The sequence below is a fragment of the Dipteris shenzhenensis genome, chromosome 15, assembly GCF_047967505.1.
Source record: "Dipteris shenzhenensis isolate YYH24624 ecotype China chromosome 15, Dip_SZ_1.0, whole genome shotgun sequence".
Taxonomy (NCBI): Eukaryota; Viridiplantae; Streptophyta; class Polypodiopsida; order Gleicheniales; family Dipteridaceae; genus Dipteris; species Dipteris shenzhenensis.
The window spans coordinates 53,901,042-53,927,842 of NC_141610.1; the positions used below are offsets into that span (position 1 = coordinate 53,901,042).

Below are 26,801 nucleotides of genomic sequence, written 5' to 3' on the forward strand. Positions count from 1 at the left end.
ACTTGGCATGCGCCAACAGGGTTAACACCGGTTAACCAAGATGTGCCAACTTCGGTTGGAGAGTTGTGCCAACTTCGGTTGGAGAGACTTGGCTATAATTAAGGCGCCTCGACCCTTGGTCAAAGCTCCTTAATTATAATCAAGAGTGTTGACTCCGGTCAACCAGAGAATAGATATATATTTTTATATTTGTTTAGGTGTGCACATGTATTCAGTGGGGACGCCCACCGTGACTAGAATTAGTCCACAGTGTGTTATTTGCATGCAAAGCGCTAACAATTAATGGGTGCCATGGTGGTGCGCTTTAATTAATTGTTGCAGGTACTAGGAAGAGTTATTTTTCCTAAGCGTTACGCGAGCCTAATAAGCATCTAAGAGGCGGTTCGTGTGACCAAGTGCTTTGAAGACTCCAGAATGGCCCTTAGTGGCATGTAATAGGACTTAGTCTAAATTTTAGACAAGTGGCATGTTGCCAATTTGAAATGAGCTTGAAGCTCTTGTAATGAAGGATTCATGTTTTGGATTAAAGGGTGTATCAGACAACTCTACGCTGAACTTTTGTAACAGATTCTCTTCAAGTAATAAAATACCTTCGGGGGGGTCCAGCCCGACAGGTTGTCCTGGGCCCTAGTGTCTCTGTTGAGAGAGAGAGAGAGAGGGAGACCAAAAAGGGAAGTGTGCTTGCTGTCTTTTACGAAGGAGGTTCGTAGTGAATCAAAGAGTAATTGCTGTCTTTTAAGAGCGAGAGGTATTTCATTGGTATCAGAGCACAGCTTCGTGGTTCTCTTGAACCATGACGGTTTTGGGAAGCACCCTGAAAAGAACTGTCGTGCAGGCGCAAGTGTACTTGAGTAAAGGAGGTAGTCGCTAAATTGATGACGCCTATTACCACAACGACGCATAGCCTGTTGGCGAATGCAAAGTGTGGTGTTTAAGCGTCTGCAAACAGAAAGTCAAGACGGAGAGCCAACGCCAGAAGTCTAAGTGGCGTAAAGGAGCACCGCCCTTACGCACGTGTTTACATCAGGTGACGGGGTGCCTTTTGCTAGACCCCGACCGAATTTTCGATGGCGAAGCTTCCACAACGACTATTAGCGTCGTGAGACCTGACGAGGGGAGATTGGACCGAACGGTTGCTGTGGGAGTAGAAGCAAGTTGTGATGCTTCGTAGCGCCTGACAGACGACGGTCTTCGACGGAAGGTTATGGTGGTGGCCATTTCTGCATAGGGTGTCACACCGCTGAGTGCTTGCGGATGCCCAGGATGGTTACATGCACGCAGAAGGTCCCGTGACGACGGATGGTCTCCAGAAGGCTCGACGCGCGACGTCAACCAATTCACAGCCAAGGTTTGGAACCTTAGGCACCTGCTGACGTGGCGTAGGCGATGGCGTGGTGCTTACACATGGCACACAGATGACGTGGCAACCACACGTGCGAGCTGACGTGGCAGCCAGCAGGTCCAATTGACGTGGCAGTGACACGTGGCATGCTGACATGGCACAAGCATGTGCAGAGAGCAGACACATGGCAGCCAGCCTGGCATTTTTGCTAATATCGCAGCTCCATTATATGACCTTACTAAGAAAAATGCAGCCTTCACATGGGGAATATCACAGAAGAAAGCATTCAATACACTCAAGGAGAAGTTGACTACAGAGCCTATTCTTGTAGTCCCGGATCTTTATCAATATTTTGATGTTGATTGCGATGCTTGTGGAGAATGTGTTGGGGCTGCATTGCATCACAATGGTCATGTAGTGGCCTATGAAAGCAGGAGACTTCGGGATGCAGAGAGAGATCTAGGAATCTATAAGAAAGAGTTATTGGCTGTAATTCATGCCATCCATACATGGAAGCACTATCTTTTGGGTGCAGATTTTACTGTTAAGACAGATCACCAAAGTCTGAGATACTTTTTGACTCAGACCAAGCTTTCCGAGATGCATATGAAATGGGCAAACATGCTATCAATGTATCATTTTCAGATTGTCCATACCACAGGAGTTCGGAACAGAGTGGCAGATGCCTTGTCCCGAAGACCCCAGGTCAATAATGTGACTATTGCTTATCATCAAAACCTGGAAGGCATGAGGGAGCAATATGTTAGTGATGCGGATTTTGGTGAGATTTTACAGCAAATGCAAGAGAGGCAATCCACCAGTCACTATTCCCTGAAAGATGGGTATCTAATGAAAGATAATTGCCTATGCATCACCCAGGAGATGAGGAAAAAAATTTTGGAGGAATGCCATGCACCTCCCTATGCTGGACAGAGAGGAATTACAGCAACAACTCTAGCACTAGAGAGGTATTTCTTTTGGCCAGGGATGCGGAAAGATATACATCAGTTTGTTACTGAATGCCTTACGTGTCAGAAAGTGAAGTATGATAGACGGAAGGCACCTGGCCTACTTATGCCTCTTCCCGTGCCTCACGCACCATGGGAAAGTATTACAATGGACTTTATTTTTGATTTGCCAAGATCAAAGTCAGGGAATGATAGGATTTGGACTATCATTGATAGATTCAACAAGCAAGCTCATTTCATTCCGGTTCGCAAAACCATAAAGGCAGATCATATGGCTAAGCTTTTCATGGCACAGATCTTTAAGCATCATGGTATGCCTAAGTCCATTGTTAGTGATCGAGATCCCAGAATGACCAGTCTATTCTGGAGAGCTTTATTTGATAACATGGGGACGAATCTGAATATGCTGAAGTGAAGTAGCAAATTCTACAGTTTTGGATATGCTGAAATGCTACGTGGGTGACCAAAGTTCAGACTGGGAAAAGTACCTACCGTTGGTAGAGTTTGCTTACAATAATACAGTACATAGCTCTACAGGGAAAGCCCCTTTTGAGGTCATATATGGGAAGGTGATTTTGCCACCTATATTGAGGACCAAAGATGAAATATTTGCAGCTGATCAGTTTGTGAGAGACCTCCAGACAGCTTACAGCCAAGTCCGGACAGCAATCGAAAGGTCTCAAGAGAAACATAAAAGAGCTGCAGATAAGCATAGGAGACAGTTAGACAAGGAAGGGGACTGGGTACTTTTGAAGTTTGAAAAAGCTAGGCTCTGCAAGTTTAAAGGCAAACAGAAAGTGTATGCAAAGTTATCTCCTAGATACTATGGCCCTTTCAGGGTTACAGAAAGAATAAATGAGGTTGCATACAGGTTAGCATTGCCAGAGCATTGGAGAATTCACAATGCATTCCATGTGAGTCTTCTAAAGAAATTCCAGGGACCAGAGCCTACAGAACTAGTATCAGAGGATCCACCAGAAGTGGATGAGCTGGAGGAGGTCCTTTAGCCAGAGCAGATTGTGTACCATACTGTACGCAATGGCCCTCAGGATAAGGAGTTTTGCAGGTATCTTGTAAAATTCAAGAATTATACGGCATTAGATGCCAAGTGGATGGACGAAGACATGTTATCCGACCATCCACAGCTTTTGGATGTTTACAAGGAAGCTTTTCAGTTGAGGTCAACTGAATAGAAGCCGAGGGGATGTCACCACAATGTAAATATCCTAAGTCAAAATACAGTTGACTATTTATTTGATCATAATTAAAGAGTTTTATATGTGTTAATTATGGTCAAAGAGTTCTTTTAATGATCAAAGGATTGACTACGGTCAAAGATACTTGACTCTAGTCAAGTAAACCTGACTTAGGTCGGGGAGACTTGGTTTATTACCAAGAGGGTTGACTGCGGTTAACCAGAGAACCACAGCGCTGACTACGGTCAGAGAGTGTTGACTTCGATCAACAAGACTTGGCATGCGCCAACAGGGTTAACACCGGTTAACCAAGATGTGCCAACTTCGGTTGGAGAGTTGTGCCAACTTCGGTTGGAGAGACTTGGCTATAATTAAGGCGCCTCGACCCTTAGTCAAAGCTCCTTAATTATAATCAAGAGTGTTGACCCCGGTCAACCAGAGAATAAATATATATTTTTATATTTGTTTAGGTGTGCACATGTATTCAGTGGGGACGCCCACCATGACTAGAATTAGTCCACAGTGTGTTATTTGCATGCAAAGCGCTAACAATTAATGGGTGCCATGGTGGTGCGCTTTAATTAATTGTTGCAGGTACTAGGAAGAGTTATTTTTCCTAAGCGTTATGGGAGCCTAATAAGCATCTAGGAGGCGGTTCATGTGACCAAGTGCTTTGAAGACTCCAGAATGGCCCTTAGTGGCATGTAATAGGACTTAGTCTAAATTTTAGACAAGTGGCATGTTGCCAATTTGAAATGAGCTTGAAGCTCTTGTAATGAAGGATTCACGTTTTGGATTAGAGGGTGTATCAGACAGCTCTACGCTGAACTTTTGTAACAGATTCTCTTCAAGTAATAAAATGCCTTCGGGGGGGTCCAGCCCGACAGGTTGTCCTAGGCCCTAGTGTCTCTGTTGAGAGAGAGAGAGAGGGAGACCAAAAAGGGAAGTGTGCTTGCTGTCTTTTACGAAGAAGGTTCGTAGTGAATCAAAGAGTAATTGCTGTCTTTCAAGAGCGAGAGGTATTTCACCAGGTCAGTCATACTGCCCAGTGACCAGGAAGTGCAAGTCAGTGACCTGCACAGCTGGCTGTCAGATGCTTCATCCGAAAAGATCACTCGGCCTAAAAACCTCACTCCTCGACCCGGTTGCAAAGCCTAAATAAAGACTGATACCCTCCATTTTAATGTCACCTGAATAATGCTTGGGGCTTTCAGATTGCAAGTGTCACCTCTCACAAAAAGGTCACCACTGGTTTTGGCTATTGATGTGGATGGCAACAGCCAGACCCAATCCCAACAGACAAGCCTTAGCAAGCAGAGTGTATCTGGGTGGCCTTCATACCTTTACCAGAAAGAATGGCCCTTGCAGGATCTGCCAGGCTTACAAAAATAATTAGAGTCTTGTTATAAAGGCTATTTATACATAAAGAACTCCATGCCCTGTTAGCAATCATAAGATTGATGCACTTCCAGAGATTAGGGGATCAATGTAGATCATGGATTAGGCTCAGGTATATGCACTCAAGTGAAATACATCTTGCATACATGCAGCTTCAACCACACGTGAACTCTCTCCTCAAGTCATCCAAACACAGGGAGTTGCAGCAACAATGATTCAGATAAACGATTTCACCAGGCATAGATTGAGGATTCATGACCCCTAAAGAACTTTTGTAAGTAGTCTTTGCAAGGGTAATTTTCCGACGTCAATGCCTTATGTATGTCGTCTGATGTCAAGAAAAAAGCAGCTTTGTACAAAATATTTATTTTTAAAAAATCACAACACGGCGCTTCTTGATGTTTCACACAAAATTAGCTCAAATGTATAGAAATGCACCACCTCCAAAGCAGCTCGAACAGTGTTGCCTTCATTCACTGTTTCAACAAGAGCTACCAGTGTGTTTAAACGTTCCTCGACACTCAGGGCCGAATACTCCCCTTCCATCAAACCCTGCACCCATGGTTCACCTGCGTGGCTCTCATCTATCTCTGTTTCCATAGATGCAGCCATAAGGCTGGGGCAGTTGTCTAGCTGTGTGCTTCCTTCTAATGCACCTTCAACTGGTGTATTGATATCTACTGTGCTTGAAACCAAAGAATCCTTGCCTCTTAACACACTATCACTATTATGTTTCAGAATATTTCTTGTATTGCTGTCCAGTAACTGCAAACTTTTGGCTTTTTCTGAGGGTTCTCCTGTTTCTAAAACCTTTCCTTCCTTCACACCTAAGACAAACTTTCCTTCATTGAAAGCACCCTGCAAAACATCTCCCTCGGCATCCTCAGTGTCATCATCAGATTCTTCCTCCCGATCAGCCTCATCAGCATCTTCTGCATCCTTCTCAGCATCATCAACCTCAGAAATCCCATATTGAAACAAGCGAATTCTCTCCCGGGCTGCTAGCAGCAATCGTTCTGCATCTTCAGGATCTTTTCTAAAAGCCGGCCGTACACAATATGTTGAAGGAGCCACCCTCTCAAAAAAGTTTGTGTCACGTGAGAGTGCAGCAGCAACTGAAGCCTCTGGAGTCTTGCTGCTTGTAAGGTCACGCAAGCCAGATTTCTTGACAAAAAAAACCCACAACATATGCTCAGCTGGCTGAAATGATGCAATGTGAAGCATAACCTGACAGACATCAATGCTTGGCTACCCTTCATTATTAGTCATAATAAAAAGCTAAAAGAATCAGAATTGTCCTTTATTTTATTCCAGTCACTTTGCGACTTATTAGAGCAAGTTGTTCATACCTGGATACGATCTGCCACGTCCAAGATAGAGAGGCCACTGGCACCTTCAACGGACAGCACATGAAATGCAGCGTATTTCACGGTGCCAGGAGTCAATCGATATCGACACCTCCGAGAATGCAAACTCCCTTTTCCCTTCATAAGGGCAACTGCATTTGCAGCAGCTGCTCCTGACCTTAATATGTTCACAGCCTCCTCGCATTCGTTCCCCTTTACAGAACACCAGAAAATAACTCATATTCATATATCCCTCTCCCTTTCCCTTTCAAAGGAAGAAACAGAGAGACTGTGCTCAAGACCATGCCCATGTATTACCAGTGAGCATGATTCACAAGCATTTTAGAACCTTGATGCACACTGAATACCTCATCATCACAACGGAAGTCATCCACTTCCACTTCCTGCTTCTTCCACCTGGGACCATATCCAGCAGCCAGGGAGAATTGCCGAAGAATTTCAGGCCAAGTCAAGGGGTTTAAATGTTGTCGCCATTCCCTGATATCAAAACCCCACACAAATGCCTGTTGCATTGACTAAATTAGTCAAAATGTCGAGCTGCCATTTCAAATTGCATCCAAAAAGTTGACATCTGAAATCATGAGACATAATGGACTACAAAAATACCCCCAACTAAGGTTGCGAGCACCACAGAAACCACCATAAATATTTCACACCGCATCAGGCACGCTGGATCAAAACTTACTTGTTTCCAAAGGAAGATAAACAAAGAGCAGCATGAAATCCATTTATCTTCCTTCTTGTATGCAAACACAGAAGAAGTGTACTGGTGCAAATGAAGAGTGTGAAGGTTTCATAATGCTTTCATCGGGCTACATGCACCAATGGTTATAATTGCTTGTGCAGTCCTTAGCTCTACAAAGAAGGTAGGTTTCAATCACTTACTGCCTCTACAAGTTGAGGATGCCCCCCTCCATTTGATGCAACTGAATACTGATTCACCGCATTCCCAGATGTGGTAGCTTGAGCCACATCTTCTATGTCTCTCACTAACGTTTTTAAGAGGGCAATGTGGATCTCACCAAGCAATCTAGGATCCTGCATCATATGAATAAAAGGTTAAGACATCACAGAGTAGCCTTTAAAACATTCGTACAGAAAATCAAAACCTCTAGGCTCCACAATCGCACGGTCTGTAGATCCACCCTCCTTTCCATAAACTAGCTTAATGTTCAAGAAATATGCTTCCTGCCACAAAAAACATTACTTGACCTCGAGCCTCAGAAAAAAATAGATTGACAAACCCACTAAGAGATCTTACATAGTCATGAAATGCTTGGACAAACTCATCCATAGTAAATGGCCAAAGACCAAGAATATCAGCAAAAGTTGTCAAGAATCTCCACACCTGAACCAAAAATCAGCTTGTATAAGAACATCTGGATGAAGCTTTTTGCACAGCAAATGTAACTATCCTAGAGAAATGGTGAAATATCACAACAATGTGGGATGACATCCCCTACGTGCAATATACCTAAGCAACTTCCTCATGATTAAAAGAAATCTCTGACACAGCAGGCCTTGCACTAAATCAAATCCATGCTACAGATACCAATTGGAAGCCAGAATAATTGCATACCATAAAAAGGTTTCCAACATTCTGCTGAGAGTCAATCCATGGGCTGACTGCCAAGGGCTTCTTCATACTAACGGCTGAAGGGGGGAACTTCTTCAAAAACTCTGCAAAACATAATTATATATCAATACAAGACTATTATCCAATCAGCTGCGGAGCTATATGAGGGCAAATTGAAATTTGTAGTTGAAGAGGCTACTCTACCTACGCAAAAAATCTATCCAATCCCTCTCTCCATTCTTAGGTCCCTAGCTTGTGCAACGACATTTAAAAGGCTCATCTTCACAATCATCTGTCTCTTTGAGAAAATTCCAATTCATTTACATTGGTACAGACTGATCTTTTATAGATGCTGAGCATGGGCCCCTAGACTTGCCCAAATTTATTGGAAACAGATCAAAACGGTGACTGACATCATAAGGAACTGAGAATATTGGAAAAATGGAAAGAAAGAAAGAAAGAAAGAAATTTTATTAGAGTCTTTGGAAGACTGATGGGTCTATGCGACTGAAAGAAAACCTGATACAAATCACAATAAGGGTGGAGCTACAGAAACGAGCATCATTACCCGTGCTGAATCCTAAGTCTGATCATACATAATCAAATACATCTGGATGTAACAATGAAAAGAAAAGAAAAGGACTGGAGCGGAGCGGAATCTTCCGTATGTCATGTTGCCCTGGCTGGTGCATAGCAGGTGATGGGACGTTGGCGCTTGTCAAGGGATGTTGTGCATCTCGGTCTCCTGGATGAGGCTCGACACAAGACCAGAGCCACCGTGACTCCCATGGGACGTATCCCGGGTCTAAACAATGACGGGAGGCCCCCCAGAGTGATATGTGTGTCCCCTCGATGTCTCATGTGTCGCGCTGCGGTCGTCGGGTCGGGGTCTCTGTCATGTCTGCGGCTAGAGATTGGACGATCAATGTCACTCGATGGAAAGAACTCTGTGATCCTGCTCTGAGAGGTGTCTGATGATGTGGCCAAGCCCCGTCGCCTGAGTAAGTACTCTCTGTATCGGACCCCCTCGTGAATGAAGGCTACGAGGCATCTCTGATTTGGGTAGGCGAGGAATCTGGAAAGGAGCTCGGAGCCGTCTCTGAAGAGGCAATGGTAGTGACCTTGGATCTCGTAGTACACTAGGCACCTGAAAATAAAATGCTCCTCCGACTCAACCTCCTGACAGTCGCACAATATGCATAAGCAATGCTCCCTAGGAATCCCCTCTGTGCCGCTCTCTATGCGGAGGCGGTGTGATGATACCCGAAACTGTCCGATGGAGATCTATAGTGAGTGAGGCATATGAAGCTCAGTGTACCCCGGTGGTGTGATGAATCCCTCCTCCAAAATACGAAGACAGTAATCTCTCTAGAAACTTAGCTTCACTGGAAGCTCCCTCGACTCCAACCAGGTCCTAAAGGTGTGTAGCTGCAGGAGATCCTCTCGAATGACCTGGTTGGTGTGTGGCCCAATCGGGATGGTGGATGGGAGTCCCGGAGGGGCATCTAAACTATACTGAAAAGAAGGTATCCTATCGATGTAGAACCCTAGTCTCACAAACCATCTATGAGTCCGTGCATACCAGCATCGCTCGTCTCCCTCTGCTGCCAACCTCATGGAGAAATCGAGAGCCAACCATGGCAACCTCTGTCTCCCTTATGTGCAGTCCTCATATGATCTAACCCGGTGTAGATATGTGATGGTCTAAAAGGCTACATCTAGCTAGAGTGGAGAAGCACCAAACTCGGCCTCAATGATGTGATGTTGTACAGACGGTTTTCCCCGGATCATCCGTGAGAGCATGAGGATTTGCAGATGCTCCACCCGTGTCCACTCTATCTCTGACATGTCAGGCCCCCAACAAGGGCTGCCATACATACCGGCCGGTTGGGACCAAGGAGTCGAAGAGAAGAGCCTTGGTCCGAGGGTCCTGGAAGTGGGAGTGAAAGCATTGTCTCTCTAGCCGAGCTAGTGAGGCGTGTAAGAAATCCTAGATTTACTATATTTAGAAATGTGCTAAGGAACAGAAAGGAGACTGAAATAGCAGAGAACAAGGAATATTTGTATTGCTTGAGTGTTTGTAGTGTGTCATCCATACAGTTGGGCCTCTCTTATATAGAGAGTGAAGAGTCACACATGAAAAGGTGTGTACTCCAAAGTGTATGTGCATGAAGAGGTGTGTACCCCTCGTGAAGGATGTGACCCTTGATGAGAGGGTACATTACAATGGGAGTGTCTCTTCCATAGAATGTCTCTTGTGAAGGGTTGTGCCTCATAGGAAGTGTCCCGTCGAAAGGGCATACCCTTCCACAAGTGTCCATTCATCAAATCATCCATAAGTCTAAGGTATAGAGAAAGGAATACGTCACAGATCGTGACATCCCCTCCCACTCAAAATAAGACCCTGGTGGAGATAATGAACTGATGAAGGAAATATCACAGTAAATTCTGAAAATACTGCTGTAAAATGTCAAGGTACTGCTGTGAGTCTTCATCAGATTGCCAGGTAGCGTTTGAGTCGTCCAGATCGCACCAAAGAACAAGGAATTCCGTGATAAGTCGATGTCGAGTCTCTCGCTGTCGATGGTCCAGATTACACTCAAGAATTAGGAGAACATAATCGTCTTCGATTTCTAGGACATAATCACCTGCAGGAGGAACTGCTTCATCGCCTGGAATGTACGTCTTTAGCCAAGAAATATGAAATTTCGGATGGATTTTACCCCATGATGATGGTAATTCCAATTCGTAACTGAAAGGTGAATTTTTCTTGACAATCCGAAAAGGTCCACATAGTATCTTGGTCGCAACTTAGGAAACACAGACTTAACCGTCTTATAGCGATGTGGGGCTACAAATAATAGCAACATGTCACCAATGTCAAATTCCAAGTGACGTCTATGTTTGTTGGCAGACCATTGATACCGCTCTTGCGCATTTCGCATATGATCCCTGACTTGGAGTAGAATGTCTTGCATTTCTTAAACCAGTTGATCAACTAGGGCCACTCGATGTTGAAGTACAAAATTCGTTGGGACAATCGGAGTGTGTCCATAAGCTGCTTGGATTGGAGTCATGCTGATGGCACTATGGAAAGAGTTATTATAAGCAAACTCAAGGAGTGGTAGATACTCTTCCCAAGCTACTAGGTGTGACTGAATATAATGTCGAAGCATTTCTTCCAGAGCTTGGTTGACTCTTTCAGTCTGGCCATCTGATTTTGGGTGGTAGGCTGAACTGAATAGTAGAGTTGTACCCAAAGATTCGAACAGTGAAATCCAAAAGTGACTTCGTAAACTTAGGATCTCTGTCGGAGATGATATTCTTGGGCAATCCATGGTGTCGGAAGATGTGTTGTATGAAGAGTTTGGCGATGTCCAGAGCCTGTGCACTTCTTTTGCTCGCAACAAAGTGTGCCATTTTGGACAATCGATCAACAATTACCATAATCTGAGTGTTACCTCGCGAGGAGCGTGGTAGTGTTGTAATGAAATCCATGGAAATACTTTCCCACCTTTCAGTTGAAACTGGAAGAGGCTAAAGAAGTCCTGCTAGAAGTCGTCGGCTTGCTTTCATTTGTTGACAAGATAAGCAAGATACCATTTTAATGACGTCGCTTTTCATTTGAGGCCAGTAGTATGTTGCACTGAGTAACCTATAAGTCTTGTTGATGCCTGGATGGACAACATAAGGAACTACATGATGCTCTTTTAACAAAAGACGTCGAACATCCTTGTCATGTGGTACACAGACACGATCTTGATAATACAGAAGGTCGTCCGTATAAGAATAGGATGAGAAAATCCTCTGTTCGGAAGTCGAAGGTTGATCTTTTGAAAGAACTTGTACTGCTGTGCCGAAGTCTTTATCATTGAAATACTTCTCTTTGAATGAATTCGGAACATCCACAGATAATGTAGAGATTACCATAGCTGATGCTAGAGTTAACTTGCTGAGAGCATCTGCAACTACATTGCGTAGTCCTGCAATGTACTCAATGGTCATGTGAAAGTTGGCCAGAAACTAAACCCAACATGCTTGTCGAGCGTTCATTTAGAGAGTGATGGTCTGTCTTGACCACCGAGTCGGCTCCCATGAGATAATGTTTCCAAGAGCGATAAGCATGTACAACCGCAAGAAACTCCTTATCATAAACCGGGTATCGGGTGTGGATATCAGAATGTTTATGGCTGTCAAAAGCAATAACTCTGCCTTCTTGCATCAAGACTGCTCCTGTAGCGATGTCGGAAGCGTCGGTCATGACCTCAAATGAAAGGTTTGGGTCAGCAATAGCCATAATTGGTGTGGTAGTGAGTGCTTGCTTGAGTTGTTGGAAGCTATACTCTGTTGCGAGAAGCCACTGAAAAACTGCTGTACCTTTCAATAATTCGGACATAGGAGCTGCGATTTTGGAAAACTGATAGACCTTTGTATGATAGAAGTTTGCCAATCCGAGAAAAGAGTGGACATCATGAACATTCTTAGGAGTAGGCCAGTTGTGGATTACCTTGACCTTCTTGGGATCCACAGAGATGCCTTGAGCTGAAATAACATATCTCAAATATTCGAGTTGGGTCTTGAAGAACTCACTTTTCTCAACGTTGATGGAGAGAGAATTTGCATGGAGAACTTCAAAAACTTGGTGAAGATGTTTTTTATGCTCATGTAGGGATCTACTGAAAATGAGGATGTCATCGAGGTAAACGATGACGAACTTATCAAGGAAAGGCCTGAACATGTCGTTCATTAATGTCATGAATGTGGCCGGGGCATTGTTTAACCCAAAAGGCATGACCAAACATTCATAGTGTCCATACTTTGTTCGAAAAGCTGTCTTGTACTCATCGCCTTCTCGTATGCAAATTTGATGATAACCTGAACGAAGATCAATCTTTGAGAATTGTGTTGCGTGTAGAAGTTGATCGAAGAGGTCATCGATGCGAGGCAATGGATACTTGTTTTCTATAGTCAGCTTGTTGAGGGATCGATAGTCGATGCAGAGGCACATTAACTTATTCTTTTTTTCCACAAGTAGTACAGGAGATCTGAAAGGGCTGCGACTGGGCCGAATGTGACCTTTGTCGAGTAGTTCGGTCACCTGTCTTTGGATTTCTTCATTTTAAGTATAAGAAACCCAATAAGGAGGTTTCGACAGTGGATTACTGCCGGAAATAAGTTCGATTGGGTGATCCACTGGTCGTCGAGGTGGTAACTGCTTTGGCAATTCCTGTGGAAAAATATCCAGGTAGGGCTGAAAAAAAGATTGGTTGAGGTATTCAGGAGGATCCTTTGTTGGTGTCTCCTCTACTGCCGTAACCAACAGAAGTGAAGTCTTTACTTGACGTTTACGAACCCACTTCTTTACTTATAGGACAGAGGCAACTGGGGTTGAAGGAGAGTCCCTAGAACCAGTTAGCTTAATAAGTTTTCCCTGGTGAGCAAACTGGATAGTATGGCTGCGAAAACTGATTGATGGATCATAGTTGTAGAGCCACTGTTATCCAAGTATGACATCGTACCGAGAAAGAGGCATGATGTCGAAGTTTAACTTGTTATAATGTTGGATGCGAAAAGATAAGTTTTTGATCCTGGTGTTGCACAAGAAGGTAGTTCCATTTGCGAGTTCAATCTGATAGTCCATGGGACTAGGACGGGTGGTCAACCAAAGTTTGTCGACCATAGAACTAGCTAGGAAGTTATGGGAGCAGCCACTGTCGATGAGGATAGTGACCGTTGTTCCACGAATCGATCCTTGGACACAAAGTACTTGAGTGGCCAGGGAAGGTTCGGGGTTGCTGGCAAGACTCGTGTATGGTATTTGCCATTCGAATAGCTTTGCCTTTCTTGTCTTGTGCTAGGGTAACATCGTCTGTTTGGGAAGTGTTAGGTTCCGTATTGGAATTTTGCTTTGGTCGCTTGGGACAATCGAACCATCTATGGTCGCCTGTACAGATGGTACAAAGTCCTTTTGTGCTGGAGTTGTTCTTCTTGTCAGTGGCCACACCTTTATGTTGGGGATGACAGTGATGACTTTGTGAAGAAGAAGAGGCGCGATCCTTGGAGAAGTGCTTCTGTTGGGATCCAACATACGATTTCTAAGACTTGTGGAAATCTTGAGACTGTCGCTGACCTTGATTACCCGAGTTTTTTCTAAACTTGGGGTTATCTTGAGGACGAGCACCTTTGGCCATAGTAGAGTTCTGTGTTCTATTAGCGCTCTGCTTCCCTGTGTTTTGGAAATCTGTAATGCGCTCTATGTAAGCAATAGCGCCAGCTGTGATGGTGATGTTTGCTTTGAGGACATCAATGCGTAACGAGGGGTTTAGGCCTAAGATGAAAGCATGAAGGCAATCATCATCAGTTAAACCATCAATCTCCAATACCAATGTGGTGAACTGAGAGATGTAGGAAGACAAGGAGCTTGTTTGCTCCAACTGTCTGAGTTTTGAACGTGCTTGGACGTCCGCATTGGCAAGTATGAACTGCTTACGGAGCACGTGTTCAAAACGTTCCCAAGTTAACACACTTTTGCCATCCTTTAAGCGTCGTTGCCACCATAGGAAAGCTGTATCCTTGGAGGGAGGCTGCCAACGCAATCTTTTTGCCTTCAGTGAGGTTAACAATATCAAAGTACATGCGCAGTTTTGCGATCCCTTGGTCAACTGTTCGGCAATTTCGTTGACCAATGTAGGCTTTCGGAAGTTTAATGTCAAGTCTTTTAGTTTTGGAAGCTTGGAGTAAACGGTAGAGGACACAGAGTTCAGTATTTTCTACCTCAAGTGGGAACGAGTCCACATAGTCGTCCGGTGGCGTCACGTCATCCTCTGTATGTGTCGTACTGTGAGAATCTTGGAGTTGTTGGACTTTCTAGACCAAGTCGGAGATGCTGTCTTGAAGGTGAGAAATTTGAAGTTGAAGTAGTGCTTCGCGTTGTAAGTTGACTTCAGGGGTCTTTTTTGGACTTGAGTCGCTTATCTCCGGAGAGGCTGCACGCGAGCGTTGCAACATATCGGAGGTCCTTGTGAGAAGAGCACGAACCTGCGCTCTAGTTTGTACCATTCCTGGAAGAAAATTCGGGCTGCTCCCTGAGGTTGCTCATGTTGGAGGGGGTAGGAGAAGCAGGATGGAACCAGCCGTGGAAATCTGGTAAAGGAGGTCCTGTAGGAGGTAACACTGGTGATCCCGAAGTGGGTGTTACTGCTCGTGAGAGTACAGGGGTAGGTTGCAGAGTCCACGGATTTGAGAAGGGATAAGAGCTGTTGTCGGGAGTGGAGGATTTCCTACAGGCAGGAGGAGGAGTACCTTCACAGTGTAAATACTGTTTTGGGAAAGGTACAACCTGTGCAAGAGGATATCTGGGAGCTGAAAGAGGTGGAGAGTACCCTGGAGATGCTGAAGCTGAGGGGTAAAAGTCTCTCCAAAGATGGACAGCAAACTCGTGAGGAATATCGGGTTCTGGGTATCTACGTGTCTCGTGAAACACAACCTGGACTGTGCTGAGGAAGTAATGTCATTGAGGTGCCTCACGCAGAAGGTATAGCATGTGGTCCAAGTCACTAGAAGGGCACGTGACACAGAAGACCCACGATGCAAAAGCTCCGAAATGGGCTGGTTGTGCAATCTGAACACGATATTGTGTTAGATGATGCCTGAGGTGTCCTTGAAGGGACTGGGGAATTACCAGGGGTTTCCATGCTTTAAGGAGGAGGCTTTCATTTGCTGTAATTTGATAATGAGCGTCAAATAACAATATGAAAGAGAATCCTTAGAAATAGAATGGAAAGAATCCACCTGGGATAGATTAGATCTGCCAATTAGCTGCATAGAAAAGGCCTGCAGATCTCTGTCCGGAGGTCCATGTTGCTGTCTTTGCAAGTCCACGTGGATGTGTGAACAAGCAACAAGTACCTGGCGAGACTTTCGAGGCAGAAGGGACGTTGGCAGAGGCGTTTTGCAGATCGCATGAGATCTGGCGCACTTTTCCTGCGTGGAAGTTCATAGCCTGGCGAAGATGGCCTGCGCTGAAACCTGTGGGGTACTAGAAGAGGACCGAGCCTGGCTAGATGGAAAGAGAGGGCTGCCAAGAGTCGCTGTTCACAGGCTATGCGCAGCAGGGACCAGGCCGATTTACTTCTCTGGCAGAGGCTGCTTGCATCTGGCGCTGCTTGAGGGAAGTGCGTTGCTTGCTTCCAGGGCTGATTTGCGGGCAGCAAGGGCTAATGATCTCGGCCAGGAAAGACTGGCTGGAAACCAGGGCAGCAAATCGGCTGATGGAGAGCTGCGTATGGCGTGGAAGAGAGGCGAACCTGCATGATGAATTTCCGTATGGGCGTCAAACAGGAATCGTCATTTCTGTTTGGCTGCCTACGTTGGGTGGTTGCCAAAAATTAAAACGTGGGTTGCCTTGTACCTAGGGTAGTCTAGGGTAGGCCTTGGGTGTAGGGCTGGTTGCCCTTTTTAGGCCCTCTAGGTACACTTTTGTAGTTGGTGCTTGGTGCCAAAGGGTGTGCCTATTCTAAGGGGTGTGACCCTTGGAATAGGTGTACCTTTTTATTAAGGGGTGTGACCTTGTTTTAAAAAGGGGTGTCCCCACACGAAAAGATGTCCTTTTTTCCACGATGGGGTGTGTCCCTTGGGTGAGGAGTCAGAAACTCTCCATCAAAAGGTGTGTCCGATGGTGGAAAAGGTGCGTCCCTTGGTTTTGGGACAGCACGAGCACATCAAAAGACACGATTTTTGTCGTGTCCATTCACATCAACTCGTGATGTGAGGGAGATGGAGAGGCCACTAATGACTTTAGGTGGGGTTGGCGCTAAAAAATTTTACGCTTATTCTCTCCATCTCTTCCATGCACAACGTGCGTGGATAACCTTCTAGCGAAAAGAGATGTATCAGATAGGCGCTAGAAGGTGGGGGGCATTTCCTACAGGCAGAAGCGAATTTTGCTCTGATACCACTGTAAGAAATCCTAGATTTACTATATTTAGAAATGTGCTAAGGGACATTTCTATTCACATCAACTCGTGATGTGAGGGAGATGGAGAGGCCACTAATGACTTTAGGTGGGGTTAGCGCTAAAAAATTTTACGCTTATTCTCTCCATCTCTTCCATGCACAACGTGCGTGGATAACCTTCTAGCGAAAAGAGATGTATTAGATGGGCGCTAGAAGGTGGGGGGCATTTCCTATAGGCAGGAGCAAATTTCGCTCTGATACCACTGTAAGAAATCCTAGATTTACTATATTTAGAAATGTGCTAAGGAACAGAAAGGAGACTGAAATAGCAGAGAACAAGGAATATTTGTATTGCTTGAGTGTCTGTAGTGTGTCATCCATGCAGTTGGGCCTCTCTTATATAGAGAGTGAAGAGTCACACATGAAAAGGTGTGTACTCCAAAGTGTATGTGCATGAAGAGATGCGTACCCCTTGTGAAGGGTGTGACCCTTGATGAGAGGGTACATTACAATGGGAGTGTCTCTTCCATAGAATGTCTCTTGTGAAGGGTTGTGCCTCATAGGAAGTGTCCCGTCGAAAGGACATACCCTTCCACAAGTGCCCATTCATCAAACCATCCATAAGTCTAAGGTATAGAGAAGGAATGCGTCACAGATCGTGACAAGGCATATCCCCTACTCAGTCTGGCCTGCATTGCTCGTCTCATCGTGAAGATCGGGCCGGAGAAGATGACCCCTAAGTAAGTGTATGAGGATACGATCTCAATTGGTAACCCACCGAAAATAAAAGTAACCTGCTTCCGTTGCATGTTTGCTCGAGAGGTGTTAAAGGTCATGACCTTGGTCTTGCCAAGGTTGACCTCCAAATCATGGGATCAACAAAAAGCCTACACTGCATCCAGGTGTCGCTGGAGCCCCTCAGGTGTGAACGACAAGAGTGCCACGTCATCTACATCAAGAAGAATCCTGATGATGATCCCGGCAAGTGAGCAACCGGTCCCTCCGAACCCCCCCATGAAAGTCTCAAGCTCATCGATGAGAGGCCAAACAAGGTCGGTGATAAGGGACAACCCTGTTTGACCCTTATGGTACTCAGGATCTCATCTGTCCAACCTGCACCTGTCCGAACTCAGCCTGAGACTCTCTCATACAATGCCATGACTGCCCAGATGATCTGCTGATCAAATCCTAGTGTCTGTAGGCGTGTGATGAGACGAGCTCGAGATACTGTGTCAAAGGCTTTGTGAAAATCCACAAAGCAACAATATACCCTCTCCTTCCGTGATCAGCATATTGCTATGAAAAGGTCACGGGTGTTTGTGCGTCGGATCCGGATCCACATGAATCGAGAGTGTGCGTCCTTCCTCTCAATGGAGATGGCTCCAACGAGGGAAGACCTGTACAATATTGCGACCCCGCCTAATCCTCGGACTCCTCTTGTATCCCTCGTCTCAGCCCTGAAGGCTGACTCCCATGTGTAGCCACTGACTATCGGTAGTGGACGCTCTGGGCTCTGATGTGTCTCTGTGTAAAAGACTATGTCTCGTCTTGTATAAGCCTCCGAGAAGTTCCCTAGGTCTGACCATAAGGTACCATTACAGTTCCAAATGGTGCAGTCTAGGGTCTCGGAAACCTAAGTCTCATAGGCCCCGTCCCCCTAGGAGGTACGGGTGGGAGCCCGATGGGTGCCGGTCAACAACCTACCCCACTCATGATAGAGAGGGTGCATGATAGATTCATCACAGGTAAAACAGGAATAAACATGAAGACCCCCTACTCCACTCATCAATGAAGACAGACAAGCTACCAGTATCAAAGTTGGATGCAAACACATTGCCGCAGCGATGGCAGAGACTAGACACAAGTTCTGGCACAAAGCAAGAATGGAATGGATGGCTCATTGGGGATTACAATATAGGAAACATCAAGGACCATCACACCCTTTTCGCATGTCAAGCATACCAAATAATCTGGGACTTTGATGCTGAAAAACCTGTGCATTATAACTTTAAGCAGACAGCAAAAGACTGGGATCGTACCTAAAGGTATCACGGAATGTGGGAGATGTCCTTGACATGGCATAAAGATTGGCAAGACTATTTCTAGATATAAGTATATATACCTTTGTAGGACTAGAATATATCCAATCGTACAAATTTAGATTTTTTGTTGTTCTAAAATCCAAAAATCTAAAAGAGAGAACGAAAGAGAAGAAAAAAGAGGTAGCAATTTTTTTCTAAAAACAAAAGGAAGACACACTGAGCAAGCAAAGCAACACTTATGTCTTCATCAGTGCCCTATACTGGGTTTCTAAAGATCCGCGGAGTCTCTAGATATAAGTGCCTTGACTGAGACAGTTGTTAACTATCTAAAAAGATTCAACTCGTGATAAACCAGTTTTACTTTATTCTCCAAATTTGACAGTGGCAGTGGCCGTGTCCTTGCCAATCCAACCAGACAGAGCATGGCACTGCTAGCAAGGACCCATGCATGATCATCAAGAGGCAGGCAAATACAGCGTTAAGTGGAAGCATATGGCATACAACTCAACACTTTCTCCTCCTTAGCACCCGAAAAGCACTCTCTTGAAGTCAATTTCAGTATGCTGACGGCTCATGGAAAAGATAAAAGAGCCCACCCTTTATGACTTATATGTAAGTTTCCATGTTCAAGTGCCCCCATTCAATTTCTTTTTTTAATGCAATTTTTAACCCAATAATCGTGATCTATGAGTATATATAGTACAAAATCATCAATCAATTGTGCAGAGCAAGGGCTAGCCACTATGGCATGTTTGGCTATGAACTACATAGCCAACCTTCATTCCACACGTTCCATGTCTCTCCTATAAGGACATAAAGTGGACGGACCGAATTATGTCAAAGATTCAGGATGCAGAAACTTTCGTCAAGCACTAGGTTGATTTCAAACCCTGGACTCCATCAAGTGTAGCACACATATAACCCCACTCATGTCATGAGCACGAACAGAGTGCTACAAGGCATGCTCATGGAAGTGAGCTGGCTGTTTTGAAGAGGATAGTGGCCTCTGCTACACTGTCACTTGAAAGAAAGACCAACAAATTGGCTCCTTAATACATACAATATCCTATAGAGGAGATGTCATCACAATGCTTTGCTCGAAACAAAGTCGGATTTTGAAGGATGTATTCACTCATTCCATACCTTTGTATCTGCCCAATCCCTGCAAGGTCTCTCCATCTAGCAGATAGATGGATGGCAGGCCATGGGACACTGCAGCAGCTTCCAACAGTTCCAGGCGTTCGTCATCTATGAGCTCCATAGATTCCCGAGCTAGCCTCCGAGCAGTTGCTCTCTCGATAGCTGCTTTCAACTTTGTGGCCTCTTTCAGTCTTCTAACCTCCTCCTTATGACGTTGTCGTTCCAACTGAAGTAAGAGAAACACAGTTAACGTTAAACGCACCAGCATCCACGAGCAAAGTGCCATTAGAAGCTAAAGCTCCCAGCTAAAGGGGACTTGCAGAATTATTTTCTCCAGAACTTACTCTTTGGGTCTCTTTCTGAATCAATCTTTCACGACGTTCATAGTCACGCCTTTGTTCCCGCTGCATTCGCTCATCCTCACGCTGTCTTTCCCGAACCATTCTTTCAACTTCTTTGCGCTTCTCTCGGTTATGCTTTTCAAGCTCCTTTCGCATCTGCTCCTCTCTCTAACTTAGTCAAGCAAACCCATTTCTGATCAGTAGCTAAGGCCTCCCCCCTAACCTTGCAAATTAGGTACCTCCAGGCACTTTTTTCAATAAACAGGTTACTCATTGCCCACACAGAACATGTGCTTATAAACTAACCAATGAGAGCGAGAGCGAGAGCGAGCGAGAGAGAGAGAGAGAGAGAGAGAAAACAAAACGTCCATCAGATGCTTAACATGATATCTAGATTAGACAATAGTGTGAAATGAAAACGCACTGCAGATTATTTGTGAGGTAAAAGTGCTAGATGCTAAAGAGGCAGACCTCCTTACTTGCCACTCCAGACCCCAGCCTCCCCTCCCTTGCAAAGTCCCCAAAAAATGTAATTCTTATCTCTCGAAGGACAGCTGAGAGTATCACAACCATCAAAATGGGTTTGTAGGTTTTGGGCAAAGCTCTGAACTCACCTTTCGTCTGGAGATTTCCTGTCGTTCAATTTCTTTTCTTATTCTCTTCTTGTGAGCCTCAACTTCTTTTGCGATTCTGGCTTCTTCACTCTGCAACCATAACATAGCATACAGAAACCAGCTATTTAAGGGCAGCCACTGCTTCTGGCATTGCAAAAATCTTAGTAACAACAGATATTATACTAGAACCAATAACATAAAGAGCACATTACCTTTCTTTTCCTGCCCATTTGATTGGGCTCATGTTCATCCATAATAGACAGCTTTTCAGAACTGCTCAATGATGTGCCAACCGGCAGTAGCTGAAAAGGGTTACTGCGACCCCCAAAGTCATAACCAAAACTGGAAAAAGAGTCCTGACGCAGACCATCAAACTCCACTCGAGAATGCGAAAACAAATGATTGTTATGGGCATCTACATGGAACAATAAACCACCACCAATATGTGGAAGTCTCCCCTGTAATCCAAATGAGCTGGCAAGGCTCTCACCACCTCGTAAAAAGGATCCATGAGGCGTCAAAGCTTGCAGTGGACTTTCAGAGCCTAAAAAGAGCTTTGATTGCCCTGATCTTTCGTATGCAGCGCTGACATCAGTTCTTCCTGAAGGTTGCTCTGGAATAAATTGATACTCCTGCAGAGCTCTTGATCCAAGTTGGGTGTGGATGCTCCGCCCACTATCAGAAGGTACTTTCCGGCGTCGATCACCTTTATGAGAGGGTGGATCAAAAACCGAATCCTGTAAGAAACAGGAAATTTCCACAACTTCAGGGTTTAAAATCAGACTACATGAACATCACAATAACAAAATAATGGGGGAAGAAAAAAACCAAGGGGTAGAGGAGAAACAAGGGGGATGATGAAGGTGCACTTGTGATACAGAAGTCAAGAACTACCATACATGGTGCACTTGACATTAGGAAACTATCTTCAAAAGGAACCATTAAGATCTATCCTTTGCGAGACTGAGTAATACTTCATGCTTACTAACAATCACAAGGAATACAAAAAGCCATACTCACCAAAAAGGCAGGCTTCAGTGAGCTCGATTTGCGAGACCTCTCAACAGGTTTATTCTCCATGTACTGTTGAGAATCTCGTACGGGCAAAGACTTATGATGCTGCAAAGGCACTGCATAATCAAAAATCACATTTCACAATACCCTCCATCAGATAAATACGACTTCGCAATGAAGCACATGTCTTTGCATGCAATAAGTTACAATAAGATAATCATGTACAAAGCTGTGTGTTCGGTTCACTGCCTTTGCTAAGTCAATCAGCAGCAAGAGTGTGCTCTAGTGAACATGTTCAAAGGCGTGTGATAAACTTCATACTAGAAACTGCTTGAGGCTAGGAAGATGAGCAAAAGGACAGAGACACTGCTTTCACATCCCAGCCATGCACTCAACCCACAACCTTCGCAACCTCACTCAGCATCGAAGAATCCAATGCTTCCCATAGAGCAACAAGCCACCTCATGTCTCCAGCTGTGGGCAAGAGTGGGGCTGTGTGTATTTCAATAGCCCAGACTCTGGCCCCAGACGTGTTTGATCCGGGAGAGCTCATTGGAGGACATGTGGTGTGGATTTGCTTGAGGATGAGAGACTCCAGGATTGGGATCCTGAATGTGTATGCACATTGCTTGTCAGCAACGACAACCTCCTTTCTAGAGAGGGCTTATAAAGAGCCTTCTAGACATGGATTGTTGAAGGAGACTTCAACAATCTAGCGTTTGAGGAGGACAAGCAGAGTGGCGCTTCCTTCTCAATGCCTTCATCAGAGCACAACTCTTGGGAGTCCATCTTTGTGGTTAGTGGCAAAGATCCTTGGCGATAGGTAGAGTTCTGTAGACTCCCTGGTAGCATCCACTACTCCTTTGGCCAGCGACAACATGATGGACTACTTGAGAGGCTAGAAAGATTTTACGTGGGAGATTGAGCGATGCACAAAAGGTGGAGCCACGGGCATTTTGGCAAGGACGATGGTGCCGCTCCCCTTGCTCCTATATCGTACTCTAGCATTGTCTGACATCTCTAAGAATGTGTCCTATGCTTTGCTTCTCACGTGAACTTCATTGGAGAGGGCTGTTATTGGAAAAAACAAGCAGGTAGGGGACCTCCACTGAGATGCTGTAGGCACTACATAAGCAAAAACCAAATTTCACAATATCCTCCATCCGCTCTCTTTGTTCCTATACCATACTCTAGCACGGCTTTGTCATCTGATCCCCCTACCCATATAATACTTTAACCCTATTCGACATTTCTTAAGAGTCTACCCTAAGCTTTGCTTCTTATACGAACTCCAAAGAGGGTTTTGGTTCCCTAGACAAGTAGGGTGACCTTCGTGGAGATGTTGGAAAGCCATTGCATTATCAAAAACCAAATTTCACAAGGACTCCATCAGAAAGTTCTGACATCACAACGAAGCACATGATTCGCATGCAAATAAGTTAAAAGCAAATAATCACTATCACAGCTGTGCATTCAGTTCACAACCCCTACTAAGTCAATAAGCAAAGTGAGCTCTAGTGAACACAATTAAAGGCATGACTTTCATAACCCCCCTCTCTCTCTCTCTCTCTCTCTCTCTCTCTCTCTCTCTCTCTCTCTCAGGGGAGGCATTATGCCAATTCGTGGATTACCCCAGCAGGATACCTCACAAGGCATTGAAAGTTACACAAACCACTGGATGGCACCGAGACAAGATGAAATAGATGGAATTATGGGGTATAACAGCTGCTGATATAGCAGAGGCTGCATGTGAGATCTGGGGGCTAGTGACGTAGAAGATGCTACCAAAATTATGGCAAGAACCAGGGGATTAATCCACTGGACAGCTATGGGATGCAAAAAATACCTAGGGGAAGACATATCAATGTTTAAAAGGCATCTGATATCCAAAATGAGAACCAGCTCACATGATCTAGAAGTGGAGAAGGGAAGGTGGGCAAGGCCTACGGTCCCAAGGGAGAAAGAACATGCAAAATCTGCCCCACGGGGAAGGTGAAAAATGAGTAGCACGTACTCCTAATATGTCAGGCCTCGCACACATCAGAGAAAGATATGATGACAACAGAGGCTATCTAAAAAATCTTTTAAATCAGCCAGCTACAAAGCTAGGAAGTTATGTAAAATAAGTTTTGGAACCCCGCAAAAAGGTCCTTGGACTAGCACACAAGCAACAAGTACTAGCTACACAGCAAGTCTATAGTAATTTCTTTCAGCGAATGTAAAAGATCACTATTGTTTGATAGTGATCACCAGTCCGTATGGAAGATGAGATTGAAAAAACTCACGGCCACCGTTTTTTCTCCTCTCCTCCTTCCCCCAACTAATCTTACTTTGAATGAGTTTTCTGTTTGATTGGGGCGCATATTACAAACTGCTTGAGGCTAAGATGAGAGCGAGACTCTGTTTCCACATCCCAGCCATGCATCTAATCCAGACCCTTTGCCAGCTAGCATAGACACACACACCACATCTTTCTGGAGTGCTTCTCCAAAATTTCCCATTATCGGTTATCTGGTAATGGAGCATGCATTTCGTGCAGTTCGCACCTTGCGTTGTACAAAACAGAACCTAGCTTGTTGCCCGTAATTATATACAGTTGCCCAAATTTTTTTACGCTTGAGCGACTGATAGATTGCTTTTATGCGCAGCTCAAGAACAAAGCAAGCAGCTTAATCCCTTTTGACGACGATGAATAATACTGCAAGTTAATCGCATCCACGGCACTTGCACATAATAGCATTGTCCGATCCAAAGTATGACGCGCATGTGGCTACAAGCTATGACTTTTCCAGCAGCAATTGGAGAAGACCACTTACCGGCGTGAGAACCAAAGGCGCCCGGTGGAAGAGGATCAAACTCCACGCCTAGCAGGGGAGCATCATCCCTCAGAGGCTCGCCTAGCTGGGCCTCCACCGAAGAGATAGCTAGCACTTCGGCGGCTCTTGACGGATCTGCACTCTTCGACCCTGCGTGACGACTCCTTTTCCTTGGCGCGCAGTCTGGATCCTTCCCACGTTTCTCCGCTGACCTCTTGGAACGGGAAGCAGCTTCATCGTGCGGATTGTTACTACTCCCTTTGCGTTCCTCCTCGTCGCAGCATTTCCCTGGCACCGCGGCGCAATCCATCGCCTCCGATGCCGGAAATTCGCCGGAAGGGAGAGCCTTGTCCCTCTGCTGCGCCTTCTTGGCTGGGATAATAGGATCGTCGTCTTCTCTAGACTTTCTGTCCTTCAACCTTCTATGGTTAAACCACATCTTCAGCTGTCTGTCCGAAAGTCCAAGCTGGACGGAGAGCCGCGCCCGAACGGCTTCCGAGGGATACTTTTCCTCTGCGGGAGGGACCAAACAAAGCCAAATTTAGACAAATTCGCACGACTGTTCCAAAAGCTGTTGGAAACGACGCAAATCGGGCAGAAGAAGAGACTCGGTGAGTTCACCTGCGAAGACTTTCTCGAGCGTCTCCAACTGGAGAGGAGTTTTCATCCTGCGCTTACCGTTCTTATCATCGTGGGGACTGTGCGCCCGGTCCTCTTCCGCCTCCATGTCCAGGATGAGAGAGGGTTGGAGGTGCGAGCGACGGAGAAATCGGGCGGAGGAGGCCTCGGGAAGGTGATGAAGAGAAAGGCATTACGGTGATGATGAAGAGGAAGCCGTCGTTGTTGGGAAAGACAGTGTAAGGGGCGACGGATGACGTGGAGACCGTCGGAGTCCTGCCAGCAGGGCACGCCCCTGTCACAGAATGATGGGCATGCATTAGCATGGATGGATGGGCATGGTGATGATGACGCTAAGCGTATGATTTACACCGAGACTTTACTTATAAGGCCCTTCGCACAAGTACTTTACCTTTTAAGTCTATTTACATATAGACAGACAGACAGGCGCGCGCTGAGTCAAGTCTAGCATCTGCATACGGAATTTGGGCAGTGGCGTGCTGCTGTGCTCCGGCGTCCGGCTGTCATCGCCTTCCAAAGTCCTTCCTTCCAGCGAACCCCATTGCCAAACACTCTTCCCTCTCTGATCCCGGGACGAAACAGGAAATTGGGAAGTGGAAGGAACGGCTAAAGCAAACATAGCAATGTCGGCAGACCATAGGCGGATGAAACATCAGCAAACATGGGGGAAGACGAAAGAGGGCGTGGGCGTTGGATCCTTCGCAACCATAGACCAGACCTAAGCAATGTGCGATGGGATTCAGGAAGACGAAAGGCGGATGCCAGAGTGCGTTGGAATCGTTGGATTTTCGCAAGCAAATGTGGGGAAGACGAAAGGCGATTGACGCGTTGGAAAATCCCATGTATGTGACACCGAATGCCAGCCCTTTACGCTTTAACACTCGCTGCGGTACGCCTCCTGTGCCGCGAATGCTTTTGCTGGAGTCGTGCCAGTGAATTTGCACTCACTACGGACGGCCGTGAGTCTTGACCCGTCGCCATCGATCTGAACCAACGCGTAAAAGATATTACGACCGTGGACACACTAACCATTCTTTGGCAGCGGTGCAGGAATCGAAAACCTTTACTCCGGAGCTCCACAGCTGCAGGCTACATCCTTCTCGCGCCTTCCGACTTGAAGAAGCAGTGGGTTTTCTGTGAGGATAGACATTATCTCGTGACTTTGCCGCACAGCCGCTCTTGAGTCTCTTCTGCCCAGGGCTCTCATCATTGATAACACCAGTCTCAGCACATTAGTACTAGCCTTATATGCTGTAAATCCCACAAAAGAGACAAAAAACTAACCCTTTGGACGGAGTTTTCTAGACACTTCGATCTTAAGCTTGTGCACACCACTTGAGAACTTCACACAAGTGGCACTACAGTGTGGGTGCGTTGCCGCCGGTTTGAGTTC

General features: G+C 45.5%; 1 protein-coding gene across 3 annotated transcripts in view; it reads right to left on the bottom strand.

The window, feature by feature from the left end:
• LOC147893990 (homeobox-DDT domain protein RLT2-like) overlaps nt 1-26,520 on the bottom strand; it is a 45,057-nt gene extending 18,537 nt beyond the window's left edge. The window contains exons 1-14 of one of the 3 annotated variants that reach the window (XM_087385793.1): nt 25,800-26,520; nt 25,391-25,682; nt 24,770-25,282; nt 21,960-22,069; nt 21,152-21,676; nt 20,940-21,029; nt 20,329-20,481; nt 19,988-20,210; nt 7,851-7,951; nt 7,533-7,619; nt 7,157-7,309; nt 6,619-6,774; nt 6,254-6,463; nt 5,343-6,068 (exon numbers count right to left, since the gene is read on the bottom strand). In XM_087385793.1, the coding sequence (XP_087241919.1) occupies nt 5,343-6,068; nt 6,254-6,463; nt 6,619-6,774; nt 7,157-7,309; nt 7,533-7,619; nt 7,851-7,951; nt 19,988-20,210; nt 20,329-20,481; nt 20,940-21,029; nt 21,152-21,676; nt 21,960-22,069; nt 24,770-25,282; nt 25,391-25,496 (3,153 nt within the window). In that variant the 5' untranslated portion in view covers nt 25,497-25,682; nt 25,800-26,520. Of the gene's footprint in view, nt 1-5,342; nt 6,069-6,253; nt 6,464-6,618; nt 6,775-7,156; nt 7,310-7,532; nt 7,620-7,850; nt 7,952-19,987; nt 20,211-20,328; nt 20,494-20,939; nt 21,030-21,151; nt 21,677-21,959; nt 22,070-24,769; nt 25,283-25,390; nt 25,683-25,799 lie in introns of all 3 variants that reach the window. The other 2 variants (XM_087385791.1, XM_087385792.1) reach the window with 2 other exon arrangements.
• Nucleotides 26,521-26,801: the final 281 nt, after the last annotated feature.